We start from the raw sequence: 26,789 nt of genomic DNA on the forward strand, positions 1-26,789 counted from the left end.
CCATGTGTAATTTTGCACACTTAAAACTTCAGGAATACTTTCAAATTCTGTTTCCTACACCCACAGTAGTGTTAGCGGGACGGAGGAGTGAGGAGGAGATGAGGATGATATATGCTTTCACTTCTCGAACCAGATCTGTCTCCTCGCTTTGAAATCTTTTCTCTTTGTTTCCTCTTGGTAAATCTGCCGTCATGCTGCCATCGCTTGTGCTCCTGGCGCACCTGCTTCCTAAAGGTGATGAGAGCTGACTTTGTGGTCAACTTATTGCATGTTTGGCCTAAACTTGCCAGTGAATTAATGATGGCACTTGGGCACATCTGATAGGTGTATCCCACTGTGTGCTGGTGGTGCAAGGGGCAGGACAGGGCAGGATACCCCTGCACCCCTGGCACAAGACAGCAAAAGTGGATTTGGACACACCTTGAAGAAATTAAATCCATTGTGCCTCACGCTTTCCACTTGTGCTTTAGATCAGCATAAGATAGGGCCCTTAGTATTCAAAAATTAAGAGTGCAAGAAGATCACAGACAAGATTAAGGCTGCGTGCAAATATTGCAAGAGGGCAATGACCTACACAACAACCAACATGATGCAGCATGTCACCTGGCACCATAGTGAGAAGCTCAAGTCAACACCACATGAACAAAGAAATTGTTAAAAGGACAATCCACGCTGTCAAGCAGATTTGCAAACTAGGAACTAGGAAGCCTTAGTTATTGGAAGAGATTCCATTCATTTAGTTATATTAATGTGGGATTTGTTTTTAAAATCCAATTTTAATTAATATTTTAAATTTAATTTCAGTTACACTTTTAAGAAGAGGACATATGGGTTGTTTTGCACAGTTTAGTTCACTTCAGAGATAAACAAATAAATTAAAAGGGATTCTGTTTAATTTGTTAAAGATAAGAGAAAATATATGTTGTAGTTTTTATATATTTAAATAAATATGTATTTTTTAAAATATACATTCATTGCATAGTGTTTTGCAGCTACACCATACCTCAGCCATGTTGTGTTTTTTGTCTGAGAAATAATTACAGGAATATTTTTCAGTCATGATTTGTCTGCAAGCTTATTCTGTTTAAAAAAAATTGTGAAAAAATCATATTGTGAAGCCAGTATCGGAAATCGTATTGAATCATGAGTTGAATGTATTGTAACATCTCATTGCATAGATTAGAAAAGGTGTCATTGGTCATCTTAAATGCTTTGTCAGATCAACAGCACAAATTTGACTTTGTCCTACTTGACCTGGGTGACTGAGAACCCACATTGTTGTTGGCGTCACAGTCTAAGATTGCTTGAGCTAACTTGGAAGAAAATGGAACACCAGCAGTGGCGTATCCTGGTGTCTTTCTTTTTATCCTGCCCTGTTCTCTCTGCTTCTGTCTGTCCGTCCTTCTCAGTCTTCGCACACTGCAATCCATGTATTTATTTTTAATATCATTCTTCTCCCTGCCCTTCTCACTGGTACTCGCTCAACACAAATGGCAGCAGTTGAGAATGACGTTACCATCTCCTTGGCAACCCTGTGGGCTGATTTGTGTGTGTGTGTGTGTGTGTGTGTGTGTGTGTGTGTTGAGGGAAGCAGGGGGGAGTGTTGAGGAGAAAGCTGAGGGAACATAAGAGAGAAATGGGTGGAGGAGGAGAGAATAGGTAAAGCTGGTTTATTCATAAGCACCCTGGCTGTGATTCACAATTTGTCCTACAGCCCCTCCCTGGTATTACGCTAGGATAGTTCTCACAGCCATGAGACTGACACTTGAGATGAATGATTATCTTTGCTTTCTAATCCAAAACCATTCATTCTTTCTGTGCAAGAACACAGTGTGTGTGACACTGTGTGTGTAAGCGAGCAAAAGGAGGAGATTACTTCGAAGAGGCTGTGTCAGGCAGTTGTGTCTGCCTTCAGTAGATAGCGTGGTTGTATTATGCTGCTGTATGGCAGGCTTGTATAAGCAGCGTGGGGTTGGGGCATGTGGGTGTCCTGGTCAGTGATGTGGTGTAATGCTGCTGATGCTGCTGCTGATGACGCCTTTGCTGTTGCATTGCCTGGGTTTTCCCCACAGTGGGAATCCCTGCCTCGTTTGTTCACTCATCTCATCTATCCTGCAGCACAGCACAGCACAGAGGTACATGCAGGGACATGCAGGGACATGCATGAATTGCACTCATCCACACTGCATGCATATAATCTGGAAATCGTGCTTTTGATGCCCAAATTTGTTCCTGCTTTCGCTTCATTTCACTATTTCATGCATGTATTCATATGAGATTTAATACATACTTTTCATCTTTCTTTCAACAAGCACACATAACTTATGCTGCAGTTGACCCCTTGATACCAGAGAATGTAGGCTTGTAGGACAGATGGATTGTTATTCATCTGTGTTGCCTGTATGTGTATGGGTGACGTCAGAGTTGTGCTTCACAGCCAGAATTCACCCCAAAGCTGTTTGTGATTCTGTGTCATGTTTTTCCATGCTGGAAAAATGGGTTTAATGATGTGAATCAGAGGAAGTAAGTGAGGGCGGGGGGGAATACTAGTCGTGATAAGGATCTGTTTATTGTAAATATTGCTGTAATTACAATAATGTGTATTTTATGTTGTAGGACTCCAGAGTAGCTTTTTTCACTGGTAGCACTGGTGTAACCATCTTTCTAAGTCTTTTTTTTTTGAGCACAGAATGGTATTAATCTATGATTGTTCCTGCTTTACACTTAAATTATTGTTAATAATAATGATAATATATGCTTCTTAAATGAAATTGAATTTAAGACACTACACACATGAAAAGCAAAATGTGCTATTATGTTATGTATTAAAAGTTTCAATATATGCAACGAAATGTAGACTAACATTTACAGTACATTTTGAAGGAAAAGCATTGCTACTGAAATCGACAATTTTTTTATCCACACTATTATTATGAATAATAATAGTACATGAATAAAATCTTCACAGCTATATCATTGCCAATGATAGAATTCATGAAATCATTCTGAAGCTAGCCAGCTACCCCAAGTTAAAGCTGGATCCCAGGATATTAAAAATGATAGGCTGATATTCCTCAAAGAAAAGTCCAGAACCTCATAATGTGTTAAACTAATGTTATGTTTTTATGGAAGTAGCCCAATAGTAAGTGTGAACCTAAATTACAAGCAGTTTTAAGGAAACATTTTTTAGCATGTTGTTCAGCAGTGAATGAATGTGTTGGGATTCTGGTTGATCAATCACATTTGGTTCCTAGATTGGTTAGATTGGAGTTTTGTACATTTGCTCAGATTATGCTCTACACACATGACATAGCCACTTTTAATGATCACCTCGGTCTTGAAGCATATGAAAATACTAAACTGTCTATGGAAAGAATTAACATTTAAGAATTTGACCATTCTAGGACAAAAGCTCTGTTTTTGTATACTTCTCTTTTTTTTATTTTAAGAGCACAGCACGTCATGTGAAATTACTTTTCTCTGAATCACATATGTCTCAGACTTTGCCTCTCATCTTCTCTTTTACGTGTGTGTATCTCAGTCACTGAATCGAGTCGTAGTGCTTATTGCAATGCACAGATTTGATTGGCCGAGACGGGTCACATGAGATGTTTACAATGAATGCAATTGATCTGTGAGTTTCCTTGAACAATAACCTGTGCTGTAAACGCAAGAAGGTTGAGATAGAAATGCTTTGTCAAAATATTTGTCCCAGATTGGGCCACTTGCTCAAATGTTGAACTGCCAGTATGACAGCTACACTTAATCAGCTTATTTCATTGATTGTTTGTGCAAGCTTATAAAGCCGGCAAAAGCCGCAAATCTGAGGAGCTACATCATAGTACAGTTCTGAACTGTTAGTTGTACTTCACCAAAGAAATGCAACTCTAGTTGGCACTATACCAGACCTCCAGCTGAAAGGTAGTAACTTAAGCTGCACTTGGTCTACAGCTTGAAATGAACCATCTATCTCTGACATATTGCTGTGACTATGATGTTTGGGGAAAAAAAAAACAACAACAGATTTTTAATGCATTCTTTCTCAGAAAAAGAAAAAGAAACACATTTCCCATTCATAAAAAGTGGTGCCCACACTTTAAACCAGCATTTTGAACAGTGTGAAAGGCAAATAATGAACAATTTAGCAGGTTTTGGAGGATTTAGCCAGACCCGAGGTTCTTATTTATAAACCCTATGTGCCAGTCTGCTCTGAGCTTTCCGCTGCTTTGTCCCCCCTCCCTGCTACAATCAGCAGCAGCAGCAGCAGCAGCGATGAGTCACTCAGTGTGTGAAACATGACGTCATCCGTGTCTTCCTCTTCTGCTCTTGGTGTTCAGGGCTCCTGACTGGAGGACAGACCATGCTGCTGCACTGAGCCGGAGGGAGAGAAAAGAGAGGCCCCAGTGACCGCTGAGGTAGCGTGCCCCTCCCTCTTGTCTGGCTTGCTAGCTGCTTCCTCTTCAGTTCACCTGATCGCTGTGAATATTGTTGCCTTTTTTTTTGTTGTGCATGTGGATATTCTTGTCATAATCTACTAAAGTTGTTTATTTTCAAGAGAGTTTGTAACAATACTGGGAAAATTAAGCCTCTAAATACTTTGTTTAATTTTTAAAAACCACAAAAGTAATCTTGCTAAGAAGTTTATTTTCTTGTGAATTGTGAATTCTTGTGAATCAATTGATAAAGTTCTATCTTACGTTAAAATGCCGTTCTTTATAAAAGAAGTAAGTAAAAGTGATTAAAACAGCCTTGTTTGGTTTGCTTTTCTCCCCATCCAGGTCCTTATACAGTCACAGGCACTAACCTGCAGTTAACATATCCAACCGGATAATTATTGGTTACAAATTAAGATGTTAATCTGAATTGATGATGTAGTTACTGTATCGGTTTGGATTAACCTGCTGACCCAGATAGGGGTTTTCCCCCAAGATCGGACAGTTTATGCTTAAAATATAATAGGACAAACCAGTAGAAGAAATCACTCATGTAACTCATTCATGCAGTTAAAGCATTTTCTTCCATCTATGTGTTGTTTCTTCACAGCCCCACCCCGAAGGCTAACGCTTGCTATGGACTGCGCTTCGCCCCCTGCTGCAGCCCAACCCAGTACACTACCTTAGTGGGTTCCCCTCATCTTCCTGTGTGTGGTTCCCATCCAGACTCACAGTACAGAGTCCAGCACAGATCTGGTACCACCTACAGGTAGATAATATAGTAGTACACTCTCACACATGCAGTGAACTGTATTTGTCTCTGTCTCTTTCTCTCTGCTTTCCCTGTGGTCATTCATTGTCAAAATCTTGCAGCCCTTTGGGGTTTAAAACTGTCAAAACCTTTAATTTCCCTCTTTTCCCCACAGCCACTCCTGGGTTCTCCACCCAACCCCCTCCCCAACTCCCACCCTCTCCCCCTCCCCTAAGAAGATGTCAGTGAGCCTGACAACAGACATCCAGCAGGAGGGAGAGAGTGGGCCACTCATCGAGCCCTGCGGTCGAGGCAAGACCTCCCCTCAACCACAGGGCACCAAGGAAGGGACAGGAGAGGGCCTGGAGCCTGAGGATAGCTCCCCACAGGATGCACAGGTGCGAGGAAGAGGACATTTTTAGACTACTACACTGTATATCACAGCAATTTGTTAATGACATTTGAGTGTTTACATGTTTGGACATAACCCGGCTACAGCAACATCAGCATTTGCATACACTTCTCTCTCTATAGCTGTAGGTGTCAGTTTTAACCAGATTTTGGATTTAGTTATCTTGTATACAGTGACACACTGCCAGACAAATCCCTGTCAGCTCAATACACTGCTGTCACAGTGATACCTTAGCTGTCAGAAATATGTAAAAGGCATATACTGTATGTCTTTTAAAAAGCCTATCATAAACCCATTAGGTACATGCACACTTGGTGTGTGCAAATTGTTTGACGGGCTGCTCAGAAAAATTAAACAACACAAGATAGTACAGTAGCAAGAAATTTACCCCGGCACAGTTTTAATCCACTCTGTTTATGTCATACAAATTCAATGTTGAAGCCATTTCAGTGGAAATTGTTCAGTTTTTGAAACTTAAATTTCTGCAAATGAACTGCAGTGTCAGTCCTTTTTTCAGTTGTGTCTTATCTGCATCATGCACCTTGTTATTAAGATTATTAAAATAACAAATTTCTCTTGCAGAAACGGGCTCCTAATCACAGCCATGGCAGGAAAAGGGCCAAGGTAAGTAATTTGTGGTCAATAAAAAAAGCGCTATCTTTCTAAAAGTCGGCCAAATAACATAATCCTTTACCCTGAAATAACCCCCTGCTGTTTTGTTGTATAAGATGACCTTCTGATGTTAACATTCTAATCCTCTCAACTACAGTGAACCATCTTCTCATCATTGGCTTAAACTCTTTAACCCACCTACTTTTAACCCTCTCATTGGATTTGAGTGACCTCAGTAATGCTATGAAAGAGAATACACTTCAATAGATACAGACTATAGCTGTTAAACAGTTAAATTGGATAGATATTGGTTTACTAAACTAATAAATCTCTAACATTAATCTAAGTCTGACAGTTGGTCTTATATCTTGCTCCAAGATAATTTGAATTTTACCAAGCCAGCTGCGTTAAAATACAGTGTGAAGTTTGTTTGTGTCTTGCTTGGACGTCTTGACTAGTGCTGTAGTCCATGTCTTCCCACCACAAACTGCCAATAGAAGAGCTTTCAGACTGACTTCGTGGACACTGGCTGTAACGAAAATGCTCTGAACTTGCATAGTGTCACTTATTTTCCTCCAGACCCCCTCTGCACTTGTTTGTATACATTCACAGCGATAAAACATTTCACCCTGGTTTGTGCAGCATAGTTCATAGGTTGGATATGCATCAAGGTCTTGCCTTTGACATTGTATGCATTCATACCACCTCTAAGTATCATATAACATTCAACAGTCTTAAGTCTAAAAACGTTGGGACACTGTGTAGAACATAAACAAGAACAGCAGTCATTAGCAAATGAACTGTTTACCGACAACCATTTTCCAAAGTCCTCACAAGCCCATGTAGTAACATCCTTCATACAGTCACATGTGTTCAAAGTCATGAACCTGGCGCCATCCCTGTGATGAATGACTGAGTTATCAAGGATGCCCGTTTCATACCCGATCATGATACTATCACATAGGACTGTGATGATAACCGCATTACTGCAATAGAGTGGTCATGTGATGGGGTTGGGCTTATTACTGTCATCACCACAAGTTTTATTTTGAAGGGTCAATCTCATGTTATTCTAATGCACTATGTGTTTGAGATAAGCACATGGACCTGCTAATACATTGATGGATCAGTGCTGTCAGGCACAAGTCAAGAATACAATCTCGGATTGGTGGACAGACTCAACCAAAGGCATCTTGGGATTACCAGTGGACTGATAACATGCTGACAACACTTATTTTCAATATAGAAAAATGGATAAATAACTACAGAAGACATTCTGCTTTGGTTTTGTCACTGTGGATTTATTTGGCAGTCTCCAAAAAGACACTGCAGTTCAAGGCTGGATTACAAATCTTCTGAAAGGGATACGATCACACCAGAGCTAAGCACAAATGCACTGCTATTGTTAGCCTTTCTTGCCATTATACTGCTCATCTTATTTTGGGCCTTGCACCCCCAATTTTTTTCAGCAATTGGGAAATAAGGAAGCTGCAGTATTTGTTGACTTATACACTGTAAACTGTAGTGTAGTAACTGGACATTTCCTGACACATTGACAACTTGCTGCTCTGCTAGCAGCACCTTCACTCTCAGCCTGCTGCTTGCTTGCTCTCCCTCACTTTCACATTGCACACACATTACAGACTGCCCTATTCCTTCAAGAAGCTATCCTACACTCATGACAATATTCTTCAATAAAACCCAATAGAGCGTAATTATTTGGACAGTTGCGGTAAACTGCCATACTGTGAGTCTGTTGCTCTAATCCATACTGTCACAGCCCTACTATCACCTGTTACCAATTAACCAGTTTACCTGTGGAGTTTTTTTTCCCGCTCCCAACTTTTTGAAATGATTTGCTGGCCTCAATTCAGAATAAGCATATATTCACAAAGCTCAATGAAGTTGATGAGGTCAAACATTAGATACATTATCTTTGACATATACTCAATTGAAAACAATACAAATGGGTTAGCAAATGATCATGTTGTGCTTTATTTGTTATATGAGGCATCTCAACCTCTTCAGGATAAGGGTTGTATGATACATCTGAACAGCAGCATTCACCATGTTTTTTTTAACCAACTAAGCATTATTATTTTTATTACATCTATCATTACACTCTATAATTAGAATTTTTTTTTGTTATCAAGTGTGTGCATAAGAGAAACAAAGGTCATTATTTTTTAAGGCTGTAAGTATACAGAACTATTACCAGTATTATTACATTATTAGCATCAGTTCATTGATCATTGTCTTAAATTATAGTCACTTAAATGAAGCGAACACTAACAGGTGCATTAATACACTGTTGTTCTTGTCAACTGAACTTGCATTCCTTATAACTCAGATATGTGTAGCAAAATGTACTGTTTTATGTGCATCTTTAATTATGTCAAGGCAGTGGTTGGTTATACTTGGACATGAGAGTTCAGCCCTACCACTGTGTGGTTTGTGAGTGGCTTTCTAATGTGGCATCCAATATTTAACCTGCTCATAATGCCTCTTGTATAAGGGAATAGATCAAATTGCTGTTAAGTGAAAACATTCTAGTTGGATCACCCTTGTTTAATTTCTTTTTTGGTACAAGTGCATAACCTGCAAAGGGACAGTGTCCTAATCAGCTACGTTGTATTAAAGCTCTGTGTGTTCTCCATGTCTCAATTCAGCTCCTGCTCCAATCCTCGGGGAACTCTATTATCAGTCATTATTCAGAAAACAGCTTAAATTAAGTAGAGATGATTTTCTCTGCCTATCAAAACATCAGGTGAAAGAAATTTGTTCTTTCACACACGGTTACACATTGTGGGACATTTCATAACACTTAGCGTTGACAGATGAGTAAGGTTCATTAACATTAACAATTAACAACAAACCTAAGAATGATTGATTTTAATTTTGTGGAAAAATTGTGAAAGTTACATTTAAAAAAAATCAAGATTACATGAAAATGAATTAAAAGGCGGCTTGTAAGAATGCTCCTTGCGATGCCAGCACTCTGTAGTTCAGTTTGGTTCACATTTTAATATTATATTTTGCTTCAAGGTACTCTGGTGCATTACAAACAGCTCATTTTCTCCCTTTTTTTCTTTCCTTTCTTACTTCATATTACTAGCAGTTATTTTTGAGCTGTGTTGAGTTGTGTTTGAGTTGTTGCAAGAGGACCTTGTTAACAATAAACCACAATGGATCGATGCTATGTTATAGCATGAGTTTTGGGTGCATGTGATACATAAAATTGGGATTAAGAACAATTTAAACTACATTTAAAACGGCTACATTTTCAGTGTAATCCCTAAAAAAACAAACACAGTTAGCCTTACAGGTAATATATGTGTGATTCTGTTTCAGTCTAATGCCAAATTGAAGCTGGTACGGAGTCTGGCAGTGTGTGAGGAGTCCTCTGGTCCGTTCTCCAATGATGGACCTCCAGAATCGGTACTGTTCCTGTGGCTAACCTCTAACCCTTCACCCTAACCCAAGTCCATACCCTGCAGTTAGCTTAGCCTGCAATTCTTTGTATGCACCTACAGTTTGTGTAGGATTAACAGTGCTTAATAGACTAAACAAATTTAGAATTCAAAATTTTACCATCTTTTCTCATAGCAGTGGAATATCATTTTCCAGGATATCATTCAGCTTCACATCAGCTGTCCATCAGACAAAGAAGAGGAGAAGTCCTCAAAGGATGAGTATGAAAATGAAGAGAAGGAGAAGAAGGACAAGACTCCGCGAAAGATGTTGTCACGTGGTAAGATGCAACTTTAGAGCTTAAATGCATTTTGTATTCTGTTGTCCATTGTTAGTTATAATCAGTTTTGGTGCCATGCTTATTCCTACATAAGACAAGGCTAAATGCTCTGTCCCTTGTGTGATGAGTTGAGTTAGTTGTCCTTTAGTTTTCCCACCACAAATACAATGAATGCAAGGATAAACCTGTTTGATTACTTTTTTAGAAGGGCCAGATTTGAGAGTGCCAAGGGGCTGGATATTTACATTTCCGATGTCTGACTTGTAAAGTTAGGAATTTAAATGCGTAAAACAGTGGCCCTTTTTAATTTTTCTCCACTTTATTTATTATCACAATTGGAAAAGAAACAATATATACCAGAGTTCAAGAAAAAAACAATGCTCTTTTGTTATCCTAGATTACAGGTGTCTTGTTGTTTTATTCAATACAATCTTGCATTTAACATTTTTTTCATTCTGTTTGACTCTTCTAAATTCCCCCCTCTTTTTAAACTAATGTGTGTCTCTGTGATTAACAACAGAAATAATCAATGAGTGGGCTGATTACCCTGCTAATAAAATGTTCATCTTCTAATAAACAATATGAACAGTCAAAAGCATAAAATGTTAGCAGGTTATTAAAAAAAAAAATCACAGTTATATACTTTTATCATATTTATAAACGATGAAAGGACCTGATAGAGGTGAGATTTGCCCCACCGATCCAGCAATTGAATAGACCAAAGGTTTTGTCATGCCGTGACTGTTACTTGTAAATATAATGACCACTGTATAATTAATACCCAAACTAATATGGTGTCAAGCTAATTTCTCCAGAAGATAATGGGATCCCTCCCTCTTCTTTTTTTAATTACCTACCTTACTCCCTGTCTCTGCAGAGGCCCTCAGGCGTCATTAGACTTAGAGAGCAGCAGAGATGAAATGGCTAGCCCAACTGTCTAGTGTAGTGGAAAATTGTGGAAAATGATCCCCTGAAGCGCGTGTTTGTGTGTGTGTGTATGTGTGAAAGCATAGAAGGACAGCGTACTGGTGTCTCACTGGATCGTCTTCTTATGTTTATCCTTCCTGAACAAACTGGAATGTTGTTACTGGTGTGTTGGAGTGACATTTTAGGAACTATGCTTGGCAGCATTCTGACTTTACTCTTACTGAATCTTCCTGCACTTTAGTTTACCCACCCAGTCTCACAACCTTCTCTTCCTCTTGCCTGCCTTTTTACTTTTTTCCTTCTCTCTTTTAGACTCTAGTCAGGAGTACACTGACTCCACGGGCATCGATGTTCATGAGTTTCTGGTCAACACACTGAAAAACAATCCCAGGTATGAAATTGCAACCAAAGGTTGACTTATATCTGCAGCTATAATAACAGGAGCACAACAGAAAATGAACAGAAACATCAAAATGATAGGATAGAGCTGGTCATTTAATTTCATTTATTTGTACATTTACATATTTGTTTGAACAAAGTGAATTTTCATCCACAGAATACAGAGAGACTTTTTTTCATAAAATGGCCATTTTTTGATAATCTTTCATCCAGTAGCTCCATTTTTGCAATAAGTTGTTCATTAGGTAAATACTATATTGTTTCTGTAGATTGTTTATATATATATATATATACTGTTTAAGTGCTCTGATGTCATTTTAGAATTTACATATGCACACTGTTAGGCTGCAGATAAATAGTTTAAGTCTTGTTTAAGATATGAATATATTAAGTCTTGGTCCCTTTATTGCCATACGTCATGGCTTTGATCTGTGGTATGCCCACTGCACTCTAGTCACTGACCCGCTCTCCGCTCTCATCTCTCTCCCTCTCTCTCCCCTCCTTTGGCCAACAGGGATCGAATGATGCTGCTCAAACTAGAACAAGATATCCTGGAGTTCATTAATGACGACAAGTAAGCCACGTACTTCCTAACCACTCTCTTGTATTTAAATTTAGCGCTCTTATATCCATTCCTTTTTATTTATAGATTGCTGAGGTAATAAGACAAATATGGCAGGTTGTACTTGATAATATGGAGCAAGTGTAGGCTGGCAGTGTCTCTGGCTAGGACTGTAACCTGAATAGTGTTACTAGATTCAAGTATTATGATTTGAAATCACCCAGCCTGAAAGCAGTAAATCATTTTCCAAAAATGGATAAACACCATTCTTAAAATGAATAAACCAAAACCAGTTTGACTGTCAAAAAAACCCCAGCACCTGTTGGATTTTGATTTATATTCCTTGGAGAGCACACAAAAAGTACATAATTAAAAAAAAACCTTCAAGAGTCCCCAGCGTGAGACATCCTGCTAGGCAAAAACATCTCAGAAAAACTTAAACCTTTTCGTAGAGTGGATAATTCTTGAGGGGAAACGAGACAACAGAAGGTATTACAGGAGTTGACATAATTGAAGTATCTCCCAGTGTTCTTTGGAAATGATAAAGAATACTATTTTGTACAGAAAAGGGATGCTGTTTCACTCTAGTGAAACATCTATTGAAGTACATCTTTGCAGAATCCTTTAAAATGCAAATCCATTTGTCATTTTTCCACAGAACAAACATAAGCAGGTTATATTCCCAAATTAATTTAAATGCTTAAAAGAAATGTACACATTACGACAATAGATATCAAACCATGTTAGCACTAATGGAGCCATTCTTTTCAGTGCATTGTTGAAATAACTTTCACTACTTACAGCTGTTTATTATGTGTCCATTACAGTAACCAGTATAAGAAGTTTCCTCAGATGACTTCTTATCACCGTATGCTGCTGCACCGTGTGGCTGCCTACTTCGGCATGGACCACAATGTGGATCAGACCGGGAAAGCGGTCATCATCAACAAGACGGGCAACACACGCATGTGAGTGCAGTTCCTGACTTCCTTCCAGACTTCAGCAGCTGCAGTTTGAAAGCAATAGAACACTTGATCTATAATTGGATTTTTTTTCCAAATCTTTGTAGAGCTATGCGTAGAATGTACTGAGATTACTAAAACATTTAGTAACTGCTAAATAAATGCCATCTGACTTTTTCAGATGTCAGGATTATAATGGTGTCAGTATATTTACGGTATTACATGCAATATAAATCCAGAGGGCTACTTGAATAATTATATAATGTATAATGTAATATCAAGGGAAGAAACAGTAACAAACCCACATGGCTGAGTTTTCTGTGAAAACACAGGAACAACAGCTTGAAGCTAACAGAAGATTCTGCCTTTGCATTGGATAAACAACTTGACTCAAAACCTTGACAGAGTAGCAACATTTAGCAATAGCAAACTGGATGTGTGTGTCTGCTTAAGGCTGAAGCAGTTTCTATACACCTGGGAAATGACAGTATCTTAAGCCCAGTATAAACCTAATTGATTCATCACGACAACCCAATAAATGGCAAAAACACAGTGTGTTTATGACACTGTGTATGTACTTGAAACAGAGAGAGAGGACTTTAATTTAGCCATCAGCAAGCTTTTTAAAGTAAGGCTATACGCCCAGATATTAAATAAATTTGTGATGGTAATGAATGTAGTGGTATGTGGTAATTTAGCTATTTTGAAAAAAAAAAAAGTTTCTTTCATGCTTGGAAAGTTAATTGCAATTTTTTGGTGAAGTTTTTACTGGAATAACCGTTGCTTTTTGAGGAAGTCATCCTTCTTCCAACTCTGAACTGACTAATTCTGTGAAGTATTCCATGTTTGGAAACTTTAATGTCAGGAAGAATTGGCCTCTACTTGGAACCATTGTTTGAGCCAGGAAATTAAACACTATAAATTATAATAAAAAATGGTTCAGGAAACAGTTACTGATGATATATCTAGGGGCTTTAACATAAATAGCAGCTGTTCAGTTACAGATTCTTTATTTTAGGTTTCCCATAGCAACTGTGACATAGAAACCATCTAGTAAAAAAACAGTTTTTCCAAATCTGTAAAAGAAATTTTCTAAAATTACCGTAGGTCTCCATGTATCTTTATTTTATTCCTCGTAACTAAAATGTAAAATCATACACAGTAAATAGGGAATCCCTCACTGATTGTAATCACCTTTTCATTGTCTGTTTTTTCAGGCAGATTGACATATGAGCTTGTCAGCAGACGATAGGTGTTCATAATGTGGACAGCTGCCAAATGAAACCTTAACTGTCATAGTTGTCCAATGAATTGCGAGGATTTGACATTTGATATTCAGATTTAGAGGCACTAACATTGCCACATTCACTGTCATTTTTTTCTCTCACTTTGCTTAAATTAGTCCTGTATGCTTTCTTCAGTTTTGTTTTAGTATGTTATAAAGCATGCCTTTTGTCCTCTACTACAGCCCAGAACAACGGTTCTCTGAACACATCAAGGATGAACGTAACATGGACTTCCAGAAGAAATTCATCCTTAAGAGAGATGATGCCAGCATGGACAAGGATGATAATCAGGTGGGCTGCATTGTATACAATGACATTTATTGACTATATAATTTTTTTCCATTGTTACCACTAAATACACATTTTTAAAGAGTGTGTAATGGGCCAAACATTTGACACTTTCTCTCATACTTCCCTCCCACTCATGCTGACATCTTTTTGTAGTTAGAACCATCAGTTATGTTAGTGATTGAGGAACAAAAAACTTTGCTCTAGGCTTGTCTCATGCAATCTTTCTTAATGACCTTTAAAGACTAACAATTTAAGTCTGCATTTTTTTAGATAAGTAGTCCTATCAGATGAAAGGAGGCATGGTGTATTTTGGATGGCAAATAAGCTGTTATTCAAACACTCAAAGATGTCCAGTGGTGAGGCCCCAGGCTATCTGGGCATCTGGAGGTAGGAGTATAAGTGGGCGGAGAAGCTTCAACAAGTTCTGCAGCATCATCTTGACCTAGCCACGTGTTGATAATTAAAAAGAACCCCTTAATCATTTCAAATAAAGCTATCAAAGTAAACAGAGTCTTTATTGATTTTTCAATGGTAGCTATGTGTAAGAGCATGCAGGCTTTAACAGTGATGCAAGTGGTAGGTGGGTGTGAAACAGTTAATTTTGACACAGATGAAAATTGGCAGGTGAAAGAAGATTTACCGAACTGTAAGACTTGGGGTGGTATTAATTATGGCGGAAGTTCAGGCCTCCCTTTTTTAAGTCCAAACCATTAAATTCTCTGTCCCCTCTGGTCAATCCATGAGTGTGTATGTTGATATAGTGCTGATTAGACATGTCAAGTTTCCTGAATGAAAAGTAGCTTTGCTTTGGTTATATTGCTGCTGATGAATTAGTTAGAATTGGAGATGGTGTGATACCATTTTTTCATTTCAAGTACCACCAACGGTCAGTATGTACTGAACTATTAACAGGCTATTTGTACAATATGCAGTAACTTGCATGTTCCTGGTACTGTTGCTCAAAATGACACACAGTTTAGTTTTCAATTTGTCACTCCACTTAAAATCTCCATTGCTGCTGATTTCCCTGTGTGAGAGCCACAGCTATTCAACTCCGATTAGTGTTGTTTCTACTGTGCTGTCAGATTTAGTAACAACACAAGATAAACATTTTAACTCTATATGTCAGCTATTAAACTCACAAATGCTACATTTTCTCTTTGTTTCAAAAGGAAGTTAATCCATCATGGATGCCTAACAGTTGTTTCAGAGGTTTTTCAATTAACCCCACATTTTCAACCACAGCAACAGTTTGATCATCATCATAATGAATAATACAGCATTTTTTTTAAAAAATTTTTGCTTTGTTGCTGTCTGAAGCAACACTTCCTTCCTTCCAACAGTGTTTGTTTTAAGCATTGACACTTTTCTTTGGCGCCTAATTCGTGTACATATTTGTCATTTTCCTTTGTATGATTATTCCGCAAGTGTTCTATCACATTTGTGGTGTTAAACCTTCCCACGCTGATTCCACCCCATGAAACACTCATTTTGCATTCTGTTGTTTTGTTTTTTTTCTGTTGTTGTTTTGACGGCAGGCAGCTGCTCTCGCTCCACATGCTACCGTTGTTATCATGTGACTTCTTGCTTCTTTCAGCATATATTCATATACAGTATTGGATTGTAACTATTTTTCCAATTATGATTGTTTTTCCAACTATTAGATCCGTGTGCCACTACAGGATGGGCGCCGTAGCAAGTCCATTGAAGAGCGAGAGGAAGAGTATCAGCGGGTACGAGACCGGATCTTTGCCCGAGAGGTAAGTATTGGACCTGGACGGGGTAATAAACACTGGGAAGGACAGATTAACAACAAATCACAATCTATCTTTCTCAGTCATTAACTGTTACCTCAGATAATTTGCGAAACCTTTTTTTTTAATTAGACAAGAAGAAGAACTGTTTTCTGGTTTAAGGAAATGTCGAAATATTTGTACTTTAAGTCTGTTTCGAGCATGTTTTGATTCTAGAAGAAGAAATCTATACTTGCAACCCTGCATCACAGGGTGCATGTCTGAGTTGTGAACAGCTCATTCAAAGAGTAATTTTTGTCTTCTCAGATAGTATCTAGAGGCCTTAAAAGGTAAACCTGTGCAGTATTTGGCAAGAAAAGAGTGGAGATGATAGAAAAGTGTAATACAGTATTTTTTAAGTATCTTGACAGGTTTCCTATGGGTGCTGGAAATCCTTGGAAACATTTGAATTTAAATGTGTGTTCGAAGCTTAAAAACTGCTTGGATTTTGGATAAAGTATGTTTGCATGTTTGCTGTAGCCTCATCAATGGTGGCAATGGATCTTTTGCTTCATGTGTGAAGCATGAATGTGATTAAAAACTTTGATAACCACTAAGTACATAGAAAAAATCTGATTAACATATCTCTTCAGTTGCTTTTGTAATATTTTTTTTTAATTATAAAGAGACTTTGTGGACTCCCAGTGTATATATGCATAGTGTATATATACATACAGTGTGCGTGTGTATATATATATTTATATACACACACACATGTTTGTATGTATGTAATTAATTAAGGCTAAGGTGATGAAAATGCCTGAATCCTGAAAAATAGGAACTCTATCTTATGACTGTCGTTTTCTTTTGCGATCCCTTGGGGTCCCAATCCCTCAGATTTGGAATCTCTGCTTTATTTGACACATTACATCCTAAACAAATATGATGTAAGCCATGAAAAAATTCTGGAAGATTTATAATGAGGAAATGTTGGTCTTAAGTGCCTCTTGATGAATGAAGCATTTCATAATGTGCAGGTGTCCTTTTTCTTACAGTCCTCTCAAAATGGATACATCAACGACAACAGGTAAGATGATTCATCCCACTGGAAACTCTACTGTGTGCACTCCATCCTTTCTATGTTTCCCTTTAACATCACAATTTGCTTGCTAGGTTTCAGGAATGAAAGGTTGGAGGCTTTAGAACCATAAACATAACAGATTTTACAGATTATATATTGATTCTCTGTACAAATCTGACCACAGCCAATAATCTGGTATCTCAAATGTATGACAAAACTGACTTCAAACATTCTGTTCAAAAAGAGAATTTTCATATCTATCTTCTTTTCACACTTGTTTTATTCTTTTTATTGCCAGGCAAATGATTAATATGCATTTGCTGATGTTCCTGTCCTAGGCCAGATTTCCAAGGGTTGTTTTATGCTAGACTGTGAGGGACACAATGTCTCTGAGAAAGATTTGTAGGTAGTGTAACAAATGTTTTCTAGAAATAAGCCAGCTCACACAGCAGTTACAGTCAGCCTCCATCCCTAGGCACCCTGGCAATTGAGGTTGAAAGATTAGGACATAATATGCTGAGAGAGAGAAGAGGAAGCGTGGGCTTTTCAACAGTCAGTTTCTGCCTTGTGTGCGTTTTTTGTTTTTCCTTCTTCTCAGGGGTAAAAGTTCTACACTGTACCTGCCTCTACCTCCCACCCCTCCTTATCTCACCCTCCCCTGAACCCCCTCCTGTTCTCCAATCCAGTCCTGTAACCCCAGCATTTTCTCCTAATGTTAACCCCAACAGACTTTCCACTGAGGGCTACTGCTCTAGCTCTCAAAAGAGGAGGCAGATCTTTAGGTATTGGGGTGCTGCTGACTTTGACTTGTGTGTTGCCATGCCCATTTTTTGAAAGTGGTTTGGTGATGATAGTGGTGACTTGTGGTGGTTTTTATATCTCTGCTTGGCGTAGTCGGCTGATTGATGGCTATTCCAGCACTGCACCGTGGGGCTTCCCATGGCCCATGCATGGCTGCTTTGTGGTTTTCACTGGGGACTGATTGACCTACTTACCCCTCCACCCATTCACCGTCAATACATTTTTTATATAAAGTAACTGCATCGCTTCCACAGTAACTTGTTTGTTTTGTGGTTGACTTAGTCTTGTAGTTTTTGTTAGCATGTCACCTGTTGCATAGTGGCACATACAAATATGTAAGAAGCACATACATGTATATGCAGTGGTGCTCTTGAGCTAATAAAAAACAAAATAAGAGATGTGAGACAGTTAAAGACAGTATTATCTTGTTTTGCTTTGAGTGAAAAAGGACTGCAACTGACACTTATGTTCATTGTTGATTAATCTTCTGATTCTTTTCTTAAATATTACTTACTTATTTATTAAATAATATCAGACGAGACCAAATCACAGTGATGTTGTGCAACAACAACCGTCACTTCCACTCAGACACCTCGCAGTTGATTTGAACAGTGGTGTGATGTATTCAATTTTCAGCCCAATCTGTAACTTTTAAAGCTAAATACTTAAGCACGGTGATCCGACTGACCTGACGTTGCTGTTGTGCTTATTTTATGAACTATTTTGCTTTTCTAGTGTCTTTTATAAATCATTCATCAGTGACATCTCCCTGCCAGTCGGACTTACTGTTAGTTTTGGGTAACTCAAGGTGTCATTTGCTTTAATCTGTGTCCAACAGGTAAATAAGGTCTCAAACCTAGTGAAAACCATGTTATTAAAATGATATGAAAGCATTAAACATTCATGTTAGATCAATGAAATCTATACACTTTGAAAGAAAAAAAAAACATTTTACATGTTGCTGCTAGGACTGCACAATTAATTGCATAAAATTGCAATATGGCCGTGTGCAATATCCAAATCAAAGAACCAGAACCAGTCTTGTTTTTTTGGGGGGGAAAAAAATGTTTGAGAAAACAGCATTATAATGAGGTACTGTAGTACAGCATAACGACCTGGCCTAGAAATCTTGTTGTCCAGATGAAAGAAAACATGTTTGTTTGGTACAGACCTCAATAAATATCATAACGTTGTTTTTGTTTGTTTTTTCAGTTAAAATTGTAATACAAAACCGATCATTTCCACTAATTGTATCGCAATTGCACTTTCAGTCAAATTTAATGCAATGTGGCTTTTTTAACCAAATCATGCAGCCCTATTTGCTTCCATTAAATTGTATGTAAATGACACAGGGGTTTCTACCCAGAAGTTATTGTAAACAAACATTGAGATTCATTCTATAGTGAAAAATGTTCATCACAATTTCCTAGAGCCCTAGTTGTCGTATTTTTTATTTTTTTATTTTTTTGTCCAACAAGCAACCAGAACTCTAAGATATTCAGTGTAGTGAACTAAGAAAACCAACAAATAGTCACAGTATAGAAGCTCAAATCATTGAATGTTTCCTGTAAGAAAAAAAAAAAGAAAAAAAAAACACTGTCTTGGAACTCAATTAACATCAAATCAAAAAACTTTATTGAATGTCTCTACTCTTCATTTTCCATTATCTCCCTATTATTGCTGTCTATTAAATGCATGCAATTCACTGAAGACTAATAATTAAAAAAAAGAAAAAAAAGTTGTCAATGAGCTTTTTCAGCTTTTCAGGACTATAATATTCACAGTTTTTTCCATTTTATTATGTAAAAGTATGTAATATACATTCTGCTCTCTGTGAACATTGTGTCTTGTGTTCACCATGTTATTTAGAGGCTTTAAGATCAACTTTAAGATTCAATCATCCTTTTTTCCCTCTACTCTTTTAATATTAACAAGCATCTGGTTGTAAGACTTTTTGTCATCAACCTTTAAAACATCAAATTATTTGGTGACTATTTGTTGATTTCTTTGTCATTACTTTTATTTGTGCTGCTTTCATTAGAGGTTGTAATCTGATGGTCTTTTTATGTTTCACCAAAAAATGACCTTAATATCTCATGCCCAGTATTCACATAACGTGTATTGAGTATTAACCTTTACAGAATGTTAAGCTAAGAATGCCATAAAACCACAGACTTCGCTTAAATTGACCAAAACAGGAATCTCTTTTGGGTTAATTGAGCCGTCTAATAAAGACTCTTAGTGATGGAGGTACATAACAACAACAGCTTCCCTGCCTCCCCTGTTTGTGCGTGTGATGGGGAACGCTGTCGTGAGGAGAGAGTGGAGATGAAATATCATGTGATCAACAGCAGAATCCCTCCTCCTCTTCTTCCTCCTGCTCTCATCTTTGTCTGCAGAGCCGAGCGAACAAGTGTGCGCCTCCCTTTACAGAGAATAGCACAGCACCCACCCTTCCTTAAAATAGGCTGTGCAGAGCGGGGACTCAAAATAGATCCTCCATTAATTACAGTCTCTCTGAAATATTTATCAGCCACAGCCACCTTCAAACACCACTCACTATCGCTAGGGTTTTACAACCCATACCACATTCCTGTTCTCGTCATGGAGATTCCCACAATCAGCCTTACGTGTTTTGAATTCATTTTCTTGTTCTCTCTACATGGCCATACTCAGTGCATACCCCTCTTCCAGCTCTAAGAGGATGAAAAAAGCAAGTGTTTACAGCTGACTTGGCTGCATTTTTTTACTCTGCTGTCCTCAATGCAGAGTCATATGTCTCTGCTCATCTGCAAGGCTTTCTATCTACATTTAATTTAAAGAGATAGTTTGGGTTACTTGATATAGGGTTGTATCAGGCACTTGTCAATAATCAGCATATTACCTACTGCCGGGTGGCATGCCCTCATTTTGGAGAAGTAGATAGGGGGCAGCACCATGGAAGCTAAGCAACGAACTGCTGTGGAGAGGGGCAGCAGCAACAAAAAGTATTTTAGCCACTTACAAGAAGAACCAAAAGTTCAGTTTAAATATAGACTGTATTTTCACTGCTTTACTTTGCTGTTAAACAGGCTTTTCTGACAGGAAATCACTGTTACATAAGCCAAATATCACTCTCTAAACCAGCCAAACTCCATAGGCAGTATTACTAATTTTACCATGCAGAACATAGGAGTTGTTGGTTGATTGTTGCCTTGATTTTTCATCTTGTTTGTGTTTTTGTGACTTTGGTGAATCCAAACTGTTCTTTTAAAACAGCGAAGTCACACAATTATACAAACTAACAGATCAAGGCAGGAGTAGACCAGCAACTCCTTTGTTCTGCATGGTAAAATGACTAATATTATCTATTGAGTTTGGTAATATTCTAGATATAGGATAAAATTAAACTTTTTTTTTTTTTTGCAGCATGCCATTTATTATTTATTGTTAATATACTGACTATCAATAAATACCTCATGCAACCCTACATCAGATAATCCGAACTATCCCTTCACTGCTTTTTTGAATTTCATTTTTAATAAAATTTGTTTTTCCAACCAGAGTAAGTAAGTTCAAAAGGAGCAATAATGTTCTTAATGCTGACATGTCAATGGAAAGCCCAACCATTCACTTGTGATGGAGGGGTTTCCCCAGAGTGGTGGTTACGCTTACAGTTTGATCATTGGTTTTCTCAGCAGCTGCCCTTATCCAGGGTGACAGCATCACAACAACACAATGAGTGTGTATACAGCAATACAGTTTAAAGAACCATAGTGGTGATCCAGTGGTAGCAAGTGGTTATTTTGTAGATAAGTGTGTGTGAGTCTGAGTGTTGATGTACATCTGCTCTTAACTGTCTGAGTGTTGATGTACATCTGGTATTAATTTTACAGGTGTATGTGTGTCTTGTTTCCATGTCATTCCTTGTCTTTAATACAGCGTGTTACCTAAGTGCATGTGTTACCTTTTTATCTGTATTCAAATATAAAACATGTATGTATGCAAGTGCTCATTCTGTAAAGTCCTCTATGTGAATGTTGTCTCCAGTCCTAGATGGTTTGTGTGTTGATTTCATGGAAGTTTTTTTCATTAATTTTCCCTGTAATATCCTCTTACACCCCAGTGTTGATTGTCTGGGTGCACCTTTTCTAATTGCATGTATGTTTTCCTCCGTGAGATGGGTTTGTATGTGTGTTTGTGTGCGTGAAGGTGTGTGTGGTTGTACGTTTAAAAGTGGAAATATTGTTTGGTGGTCTGTTGCCTGATTTTTGTATTTTGGTCCACTAAACCAGCCAATATGCATCTGTGTTGAATGCCCCATCCTAAAGCCTGTCACACTGTGTCCTTTACCTGTTAATGACCTTAATTTGTTCTTCTGCTTCTCCCCTCTGTCCTATTTTGTCTTTGACTATCCCTCTGTTTCTTTTGCACCTACATTTTCCTCTGCTTCTAATTCTCCTATGTGCACATCTTTGCTTTTATATATATTCCTCACCCTACCCATGAACATTTTTGTCTCTCTCCTCTTGACATCTCAATCTTCAACTCTGCTCAATATACACATCTCTCACTTGCTACTTCCTCACTTTAACTCTCCTGTCACCTCTTCCCCCGTCTCCTGTGCCTATCCCCATTTTATCCTCTTCATTTCATCTCTTTGTGTCTCTCTTCTTCCTCCCCGGTTCTGTCTTCTCTCAGAGGGAACCGTGAGAGCTCCAGCCGGGCGTCTAGCAGTCGTCAAAGCAGCACAGACAGTGACATGAAGTGCCTGGAGCCACGGCCCTGGAGCAGCACCGACTCAGACAGCTCCAACCGCACCCTCCGGCCGCCCGTCACTAAGGCTAGCAGCTTCTCTGGCATCTCCATCCTTACCAGAGGGGATAGCCTTGGCAGCAACAAAGGCTCACAGGGAAGTTGCAAAGGCTCTCGCTCTGGTAAGGACTGTGGAGGAAACTTGAGAAAAAAGAGAGACGTTTAGGTCTTTCTTGTGTCTGTCATTATTAAAGCTAGCATTAGCTGACTTGTAACACACTTTTTTTGCTGTTCATTCTAATTATTGCTACTTTATATGTTAATATGTTGCTCTAAGTCATGTATGCTAGATTTTACATATAGTGTAATGCCATAACGTAGATGTAATGACTCATCGTCATATACCACCATATTGCGTGAATATAAAATACACCCAGCTACTTGTTTTTGTAAAATGAATTAATGATATTAATTCCGCAAACAATTCATAACACTGTACAAACTAGTGCAAAAGTAAAATCTGATGCGACCCACCCTTTTTCAAATGCAGTATCCAGAAAAAAATATTCATTATATATTCAGGCTAACATGGTCCTTCCACCCATTGCAGGTTAAAAAAAAACAAGAATAATTTGTTATTGTAATTAACCCCAGACCCAAAACATTTAAACTAGAGAGAGACTTCACCTCTTGCTACAATATTAACTTGGAGTATATCTATCTATTATATCCTCTTGTGCATCACCAGGCCTGCCCCTAGTCAGTCCTGATGTCTGTCCCCCACCTGCAGCGTCCCAGTCTAGCCGTAGCCTACTCCCCTGCCCAACGCAACAGCCACAACCGCAGCCCCAGGCTCCCCCTCAGACTGCCCTGCTGCCCACCCCACAGCAGCACCCAATGGGCAACCACATGATTGCTCAGGTATGTAACCTCCACTTCCTGCATTTATGTCAAATATATGAGTCAAAATGAAGACACACATTCAAGTTACAGAGGATGTAATTGAATCTGGTGGACAATAGATGATGTTAAGTGATCATATGTCCACCTCCCTACTAGAAATGGGTTGGTAATTAAATGAATCTTGTGCCCAAGGCTGTATCTGGTCACATGGAAGGAGAAGGCACTTTGAGCAACAAAAGTTATTTACACCCAGGGACAACACATGTAATGACAGCCGTTTCTTCTCCTGTTTCCCTCTGAATAATGGTTATTACATTTCATTTTGTTCACAGTTTTATTAATTTTGTATGATATTTAGAAACTAGTTGTAATTTCCATTTCTGTCCATCTGTTCATTAACAAATTTTCCTCTTGTGTTCTAACCCACATCTTTCCTATGTCTTCATTTCTCTTTATTCCCTTCTTGTCCGTCTGCTGCTGACACCCTCCTTCTCACTGGCTCGCTCCACTCTCTCTCGATGCTCTGCTTCTTTATTTCCTCCTTCTTTCTGTTGGTGTGTATAGCCGGTGGCCTCTCTGCAGCCCTCTCAGCCTGTCTCCTACTCCAGCCCTTCCTGCCCCCAGGTTCTCCTGCCAGTTTCTCCTCCCCAGCAGTACACAATGGTACTGACACCTCTTGTAGCTTCATCTCTTTTTATTAAACTACATTACTGATACCCTCACTTGTCGCATTTAACTCTTGCTGTATTCCGCTAGACACTCTTGCTCTCTTGCACCTTATTCTCATTCATATTATTACATATTAAATCACACCCACGCTGAACCATTCAGGTAGCATGTACACCTTGATTCCACTGGGCATGTTGCATCTGTGACAGAGTTTTGATCCGTCCTCGGTTTCATGCTCCACCAGCAGCATTTCAGATGCGTAGCATTTTGCCAGCCTGATTGCGTTAACTTGTTCATATTTTGTTGATTTGGTTTCTACCATGAGTGAATAGGGTCCCTACTTAATATCAGTTTATAGTTTATTTTCTGTCTGTTTTTGAAATCGGACGCCAACACAGAATCTTTTATTTTGAAAATTGACCATATTCTCTATGCCGTTCCTGTGTCTAACTTCCTGTCCGACTTAACCTGCTCTGTGCAGCATGACATGGCTTCCATCAAAAGTAGGCTCAGCACTTATTCTACGCAGAGTAGAGTGGAGAGCTGGCACAGCTGGAATGCAATACAGCCGTGCTCAGTGGAATCAAGCGGTTCCTCTTCTGGCTGGGCACAAATCTGCCCCTATCTGAGAAACTTAAGTCAGGGCAAGATCATCTGTTTGCTATTCCATGCACGTGTCTGCATGCACGTTTAGCACATGTGTTTTGCTATGACAAAAAACACTTTGTACTTTTGCACTTCGTGGTACTTTGTTTTGTTAATTGTAATGTTATACATTTGTGTTTTCTAATCAGAAATACTTTGTTGATTCCCAGGGGGAAACTGGGTTATGCTGTAGTTACATTTTGATGTGTAAAATATTTTGGCCTGGCAAGCACATTTTGTTAAACTACCCTTTTTGGGAAGCAAATTCATGGTGGTTGTTTTCACAAGTTTACATTCTTTGAATATACATAGATTTGTGTTAAGAAATGGAAAAAAGACTATACATATGATCAGTGATGTAAAACAGCTGAACCCAGTAAAAGATTAATCTATGTTAATGTATTTTCGTAGAGAACATTTTTAGAAAAAAATTAATTGATTTTAATGTGACCCGACTTGACTAAATGTAAAAGCTCACGAATGTGTTTAAATTTTGCAGCATTCACTTTGCACATAAATCCATGAAATTATGGACAATGCAGCGCTCTCATCATAATCAGCCAAGTGAACATGTTCTGCCGCATACCTTAAAGACACTTTGTAAGATGGTAGACAGGCATCTTTTCTGAAATATCTCACTGGTCTAACAATCTCACACTATTACTAATGTATTGTTATTGCTTTGGTGATCACTGTCAGTCTCTCAGACCTCACTTGCGCCTTACACCACAGCTTAAAATTTAAGAAACACTTCTATAGACATACCAGCAACAAAGTCTGCAGCCAATTTGAGGTCATGACCTATAGCTTTATATATCTGTAGATGATGCTTGCAGTGACTTCATCTAATGCAATTTTTAATGAATGGTATAAATTTAAAAAGTGCATAAAATATTAAGTCAACATGTAGATTGTTCTTTCTAGTTTTTTTCTGGTATATGGCTAAGAGTGTCTGCTAGTTTATGTTTAGCCTTTAGTGAAAAATTTGTGCTTGTATTTTAGTGTAATGGCACTGATCATACCTCTCAGGGAGAAGAGCTGGCGCCCCAGTTCAGCCAGATGACGCTGAGTCGGCAGGGCTCCAGCGAGAACCCTGAGCCTCCCCCCATATATCAGGCTCCTCCCACGGTGCTGTCCCAGCATCCCCCTCCTCAAACCAGCTACATCATGGCTACCACGGGTCAGCCTATGCCGCCTCCGTCTGGCTACCAGCCTGCCACTGGACACCCTCATCCTCCACCTCCACCACCTCCTCCATCCCAGCCTGTCATGCAGGCTCCACCACCCCCACAAGGCTACATGCAGCCTCCCCCACCTCAACAGGTACGCTGCTCTCCACAGGTTGTGAGATGACATCATCAGTAGTTTAGAATTCAGTTTTTGTTTTTGTTTTTTTGTTTTGCTGAAATGTCCTTAGCAGAGCTGCAATGATTAGTTGATTGAAAGAAAATTAGTTTCCAGCTATTTTGCTAATTGATTAATCACTTTAGTAATATCATATCAAACATTTGCCTTTCCATGTCATTTGTGGTAGTAAATGAAGAGTCTTTGAGTTTTGAACTGGTGTTTGTATAAAAGAAGCAATCTGAAGATGTCACTTTGGGTCTGGGAAATTGTTATGAACATTTTTCACAATTTTTGACACTTTGTAGACTAAAGGATTGTGAAAATAACTGGGAGATTAATCAGTAATCAAATTAACATTTAGTTGCAGTCATAGACCTTAAGAGTACCAGATCGATGGGTACTTCTCAGAAACTGATGCTACTGTTCCTTTGAAATACTTATGTTTAAAAGTTTGGGACTCTGGTATTGTCTTTTAACATTATATTTACTC

The 26,789-nt window shown here is 38.5% G+C and overlaps 1 protein-coding gene across 12 annotated transcripts in view; it reads left to right on the forward strand.

Annotated features, from left to right (window-relative positions):
- The window catches only part of r3hdm2 (R3H domain containing 2), a 78,044-nt gene that overhangs the window by 33,876 nt on the left and 17,379 nt on the right, over positions 1-26,789 (forward strand). Inside the window, exons 3-19 of one of the 12 annotated variants that reach the window (XM_084737305.1) lie at positions 4,338-4,415; positions 5,044-5,202; positions 5,360-5,582; positions 6,179-6,220; positions 9,560-9,646; positions 9,815-9,959; positions 11,199-11,277; positions 11,800-11,859; positions 12,675-12,815; positions 14,278-14,386; positions 16,051-16,146; positions 17,157-17,206; positions 17,929-17,982; positions 22,682-22,917; positions 23,484-23,656; positions 24,203-24,301; positions 25,982-26,275. In XM_084737305.1, the coding sequence (XP_084593431.1) occupies positions 5,424-5,582; positions 6,179-6,220; positions 9,560-9,646; positions 9,815-9,959; positions 11,199-11,277; positions 11,800-11,859; positions 12,675-12,815; positions 14,278-14,386; positions 16,051-16,146; positions 17,157-17,206; positions 17,929-17,982; positions 22,682-22,917; positions 23,484-23,656; positions 24,203-24,301; positions 25,982-26,275 (1,824 nt within the window). In that variant the 5' untranslated portion in view covers positions 4,338-4,415; positions 5,044-5,202; positions 5,360-5,423. Of the gene's footprint in view, positions 1-4,337; positions 4,416-5,043; positions 5,203-5,359; positions 5,583-6,178; positions 6,221-9,559; positions 9,647-9,814; positions 9,960-11,198; positions 11,278-11,799; positions 11,860-12,674; positions 12,816-14,277; positions 14,387-16,050; positions 16,147-17,156; positions 17,207-17,928; positions 17,983-22,681; positions 22,918-23,483; positions 23,657-24,202; positions 24,302-25,954; positions 26,276-26,789 lie in introns of all 12 variants that reach the window. The other 11 variants (XM_084737338.1, XM_084737322.1, XM_084737330.1 and 8 more) reach the window with 11 other exon arrangements.

The sequence above is a fragment of the Lutjanus erythropterus genome, chromosome 2 (genome assembly GCF_056507025.1).
Source record: "Lutjanus erythropterus isolate fLutEry1 chromosome 2, fLutEry1.hap2, whole genome shotgun sequence".
In the NCBI taxonomy this organism is placed as follows: domain Eukaryota; kingdom Metazoa; phylum Chordata; class Actinopteri; order Lutjaniformes; family Lutjanidae; genus Lutjanus; species Lutjanus erythropterus.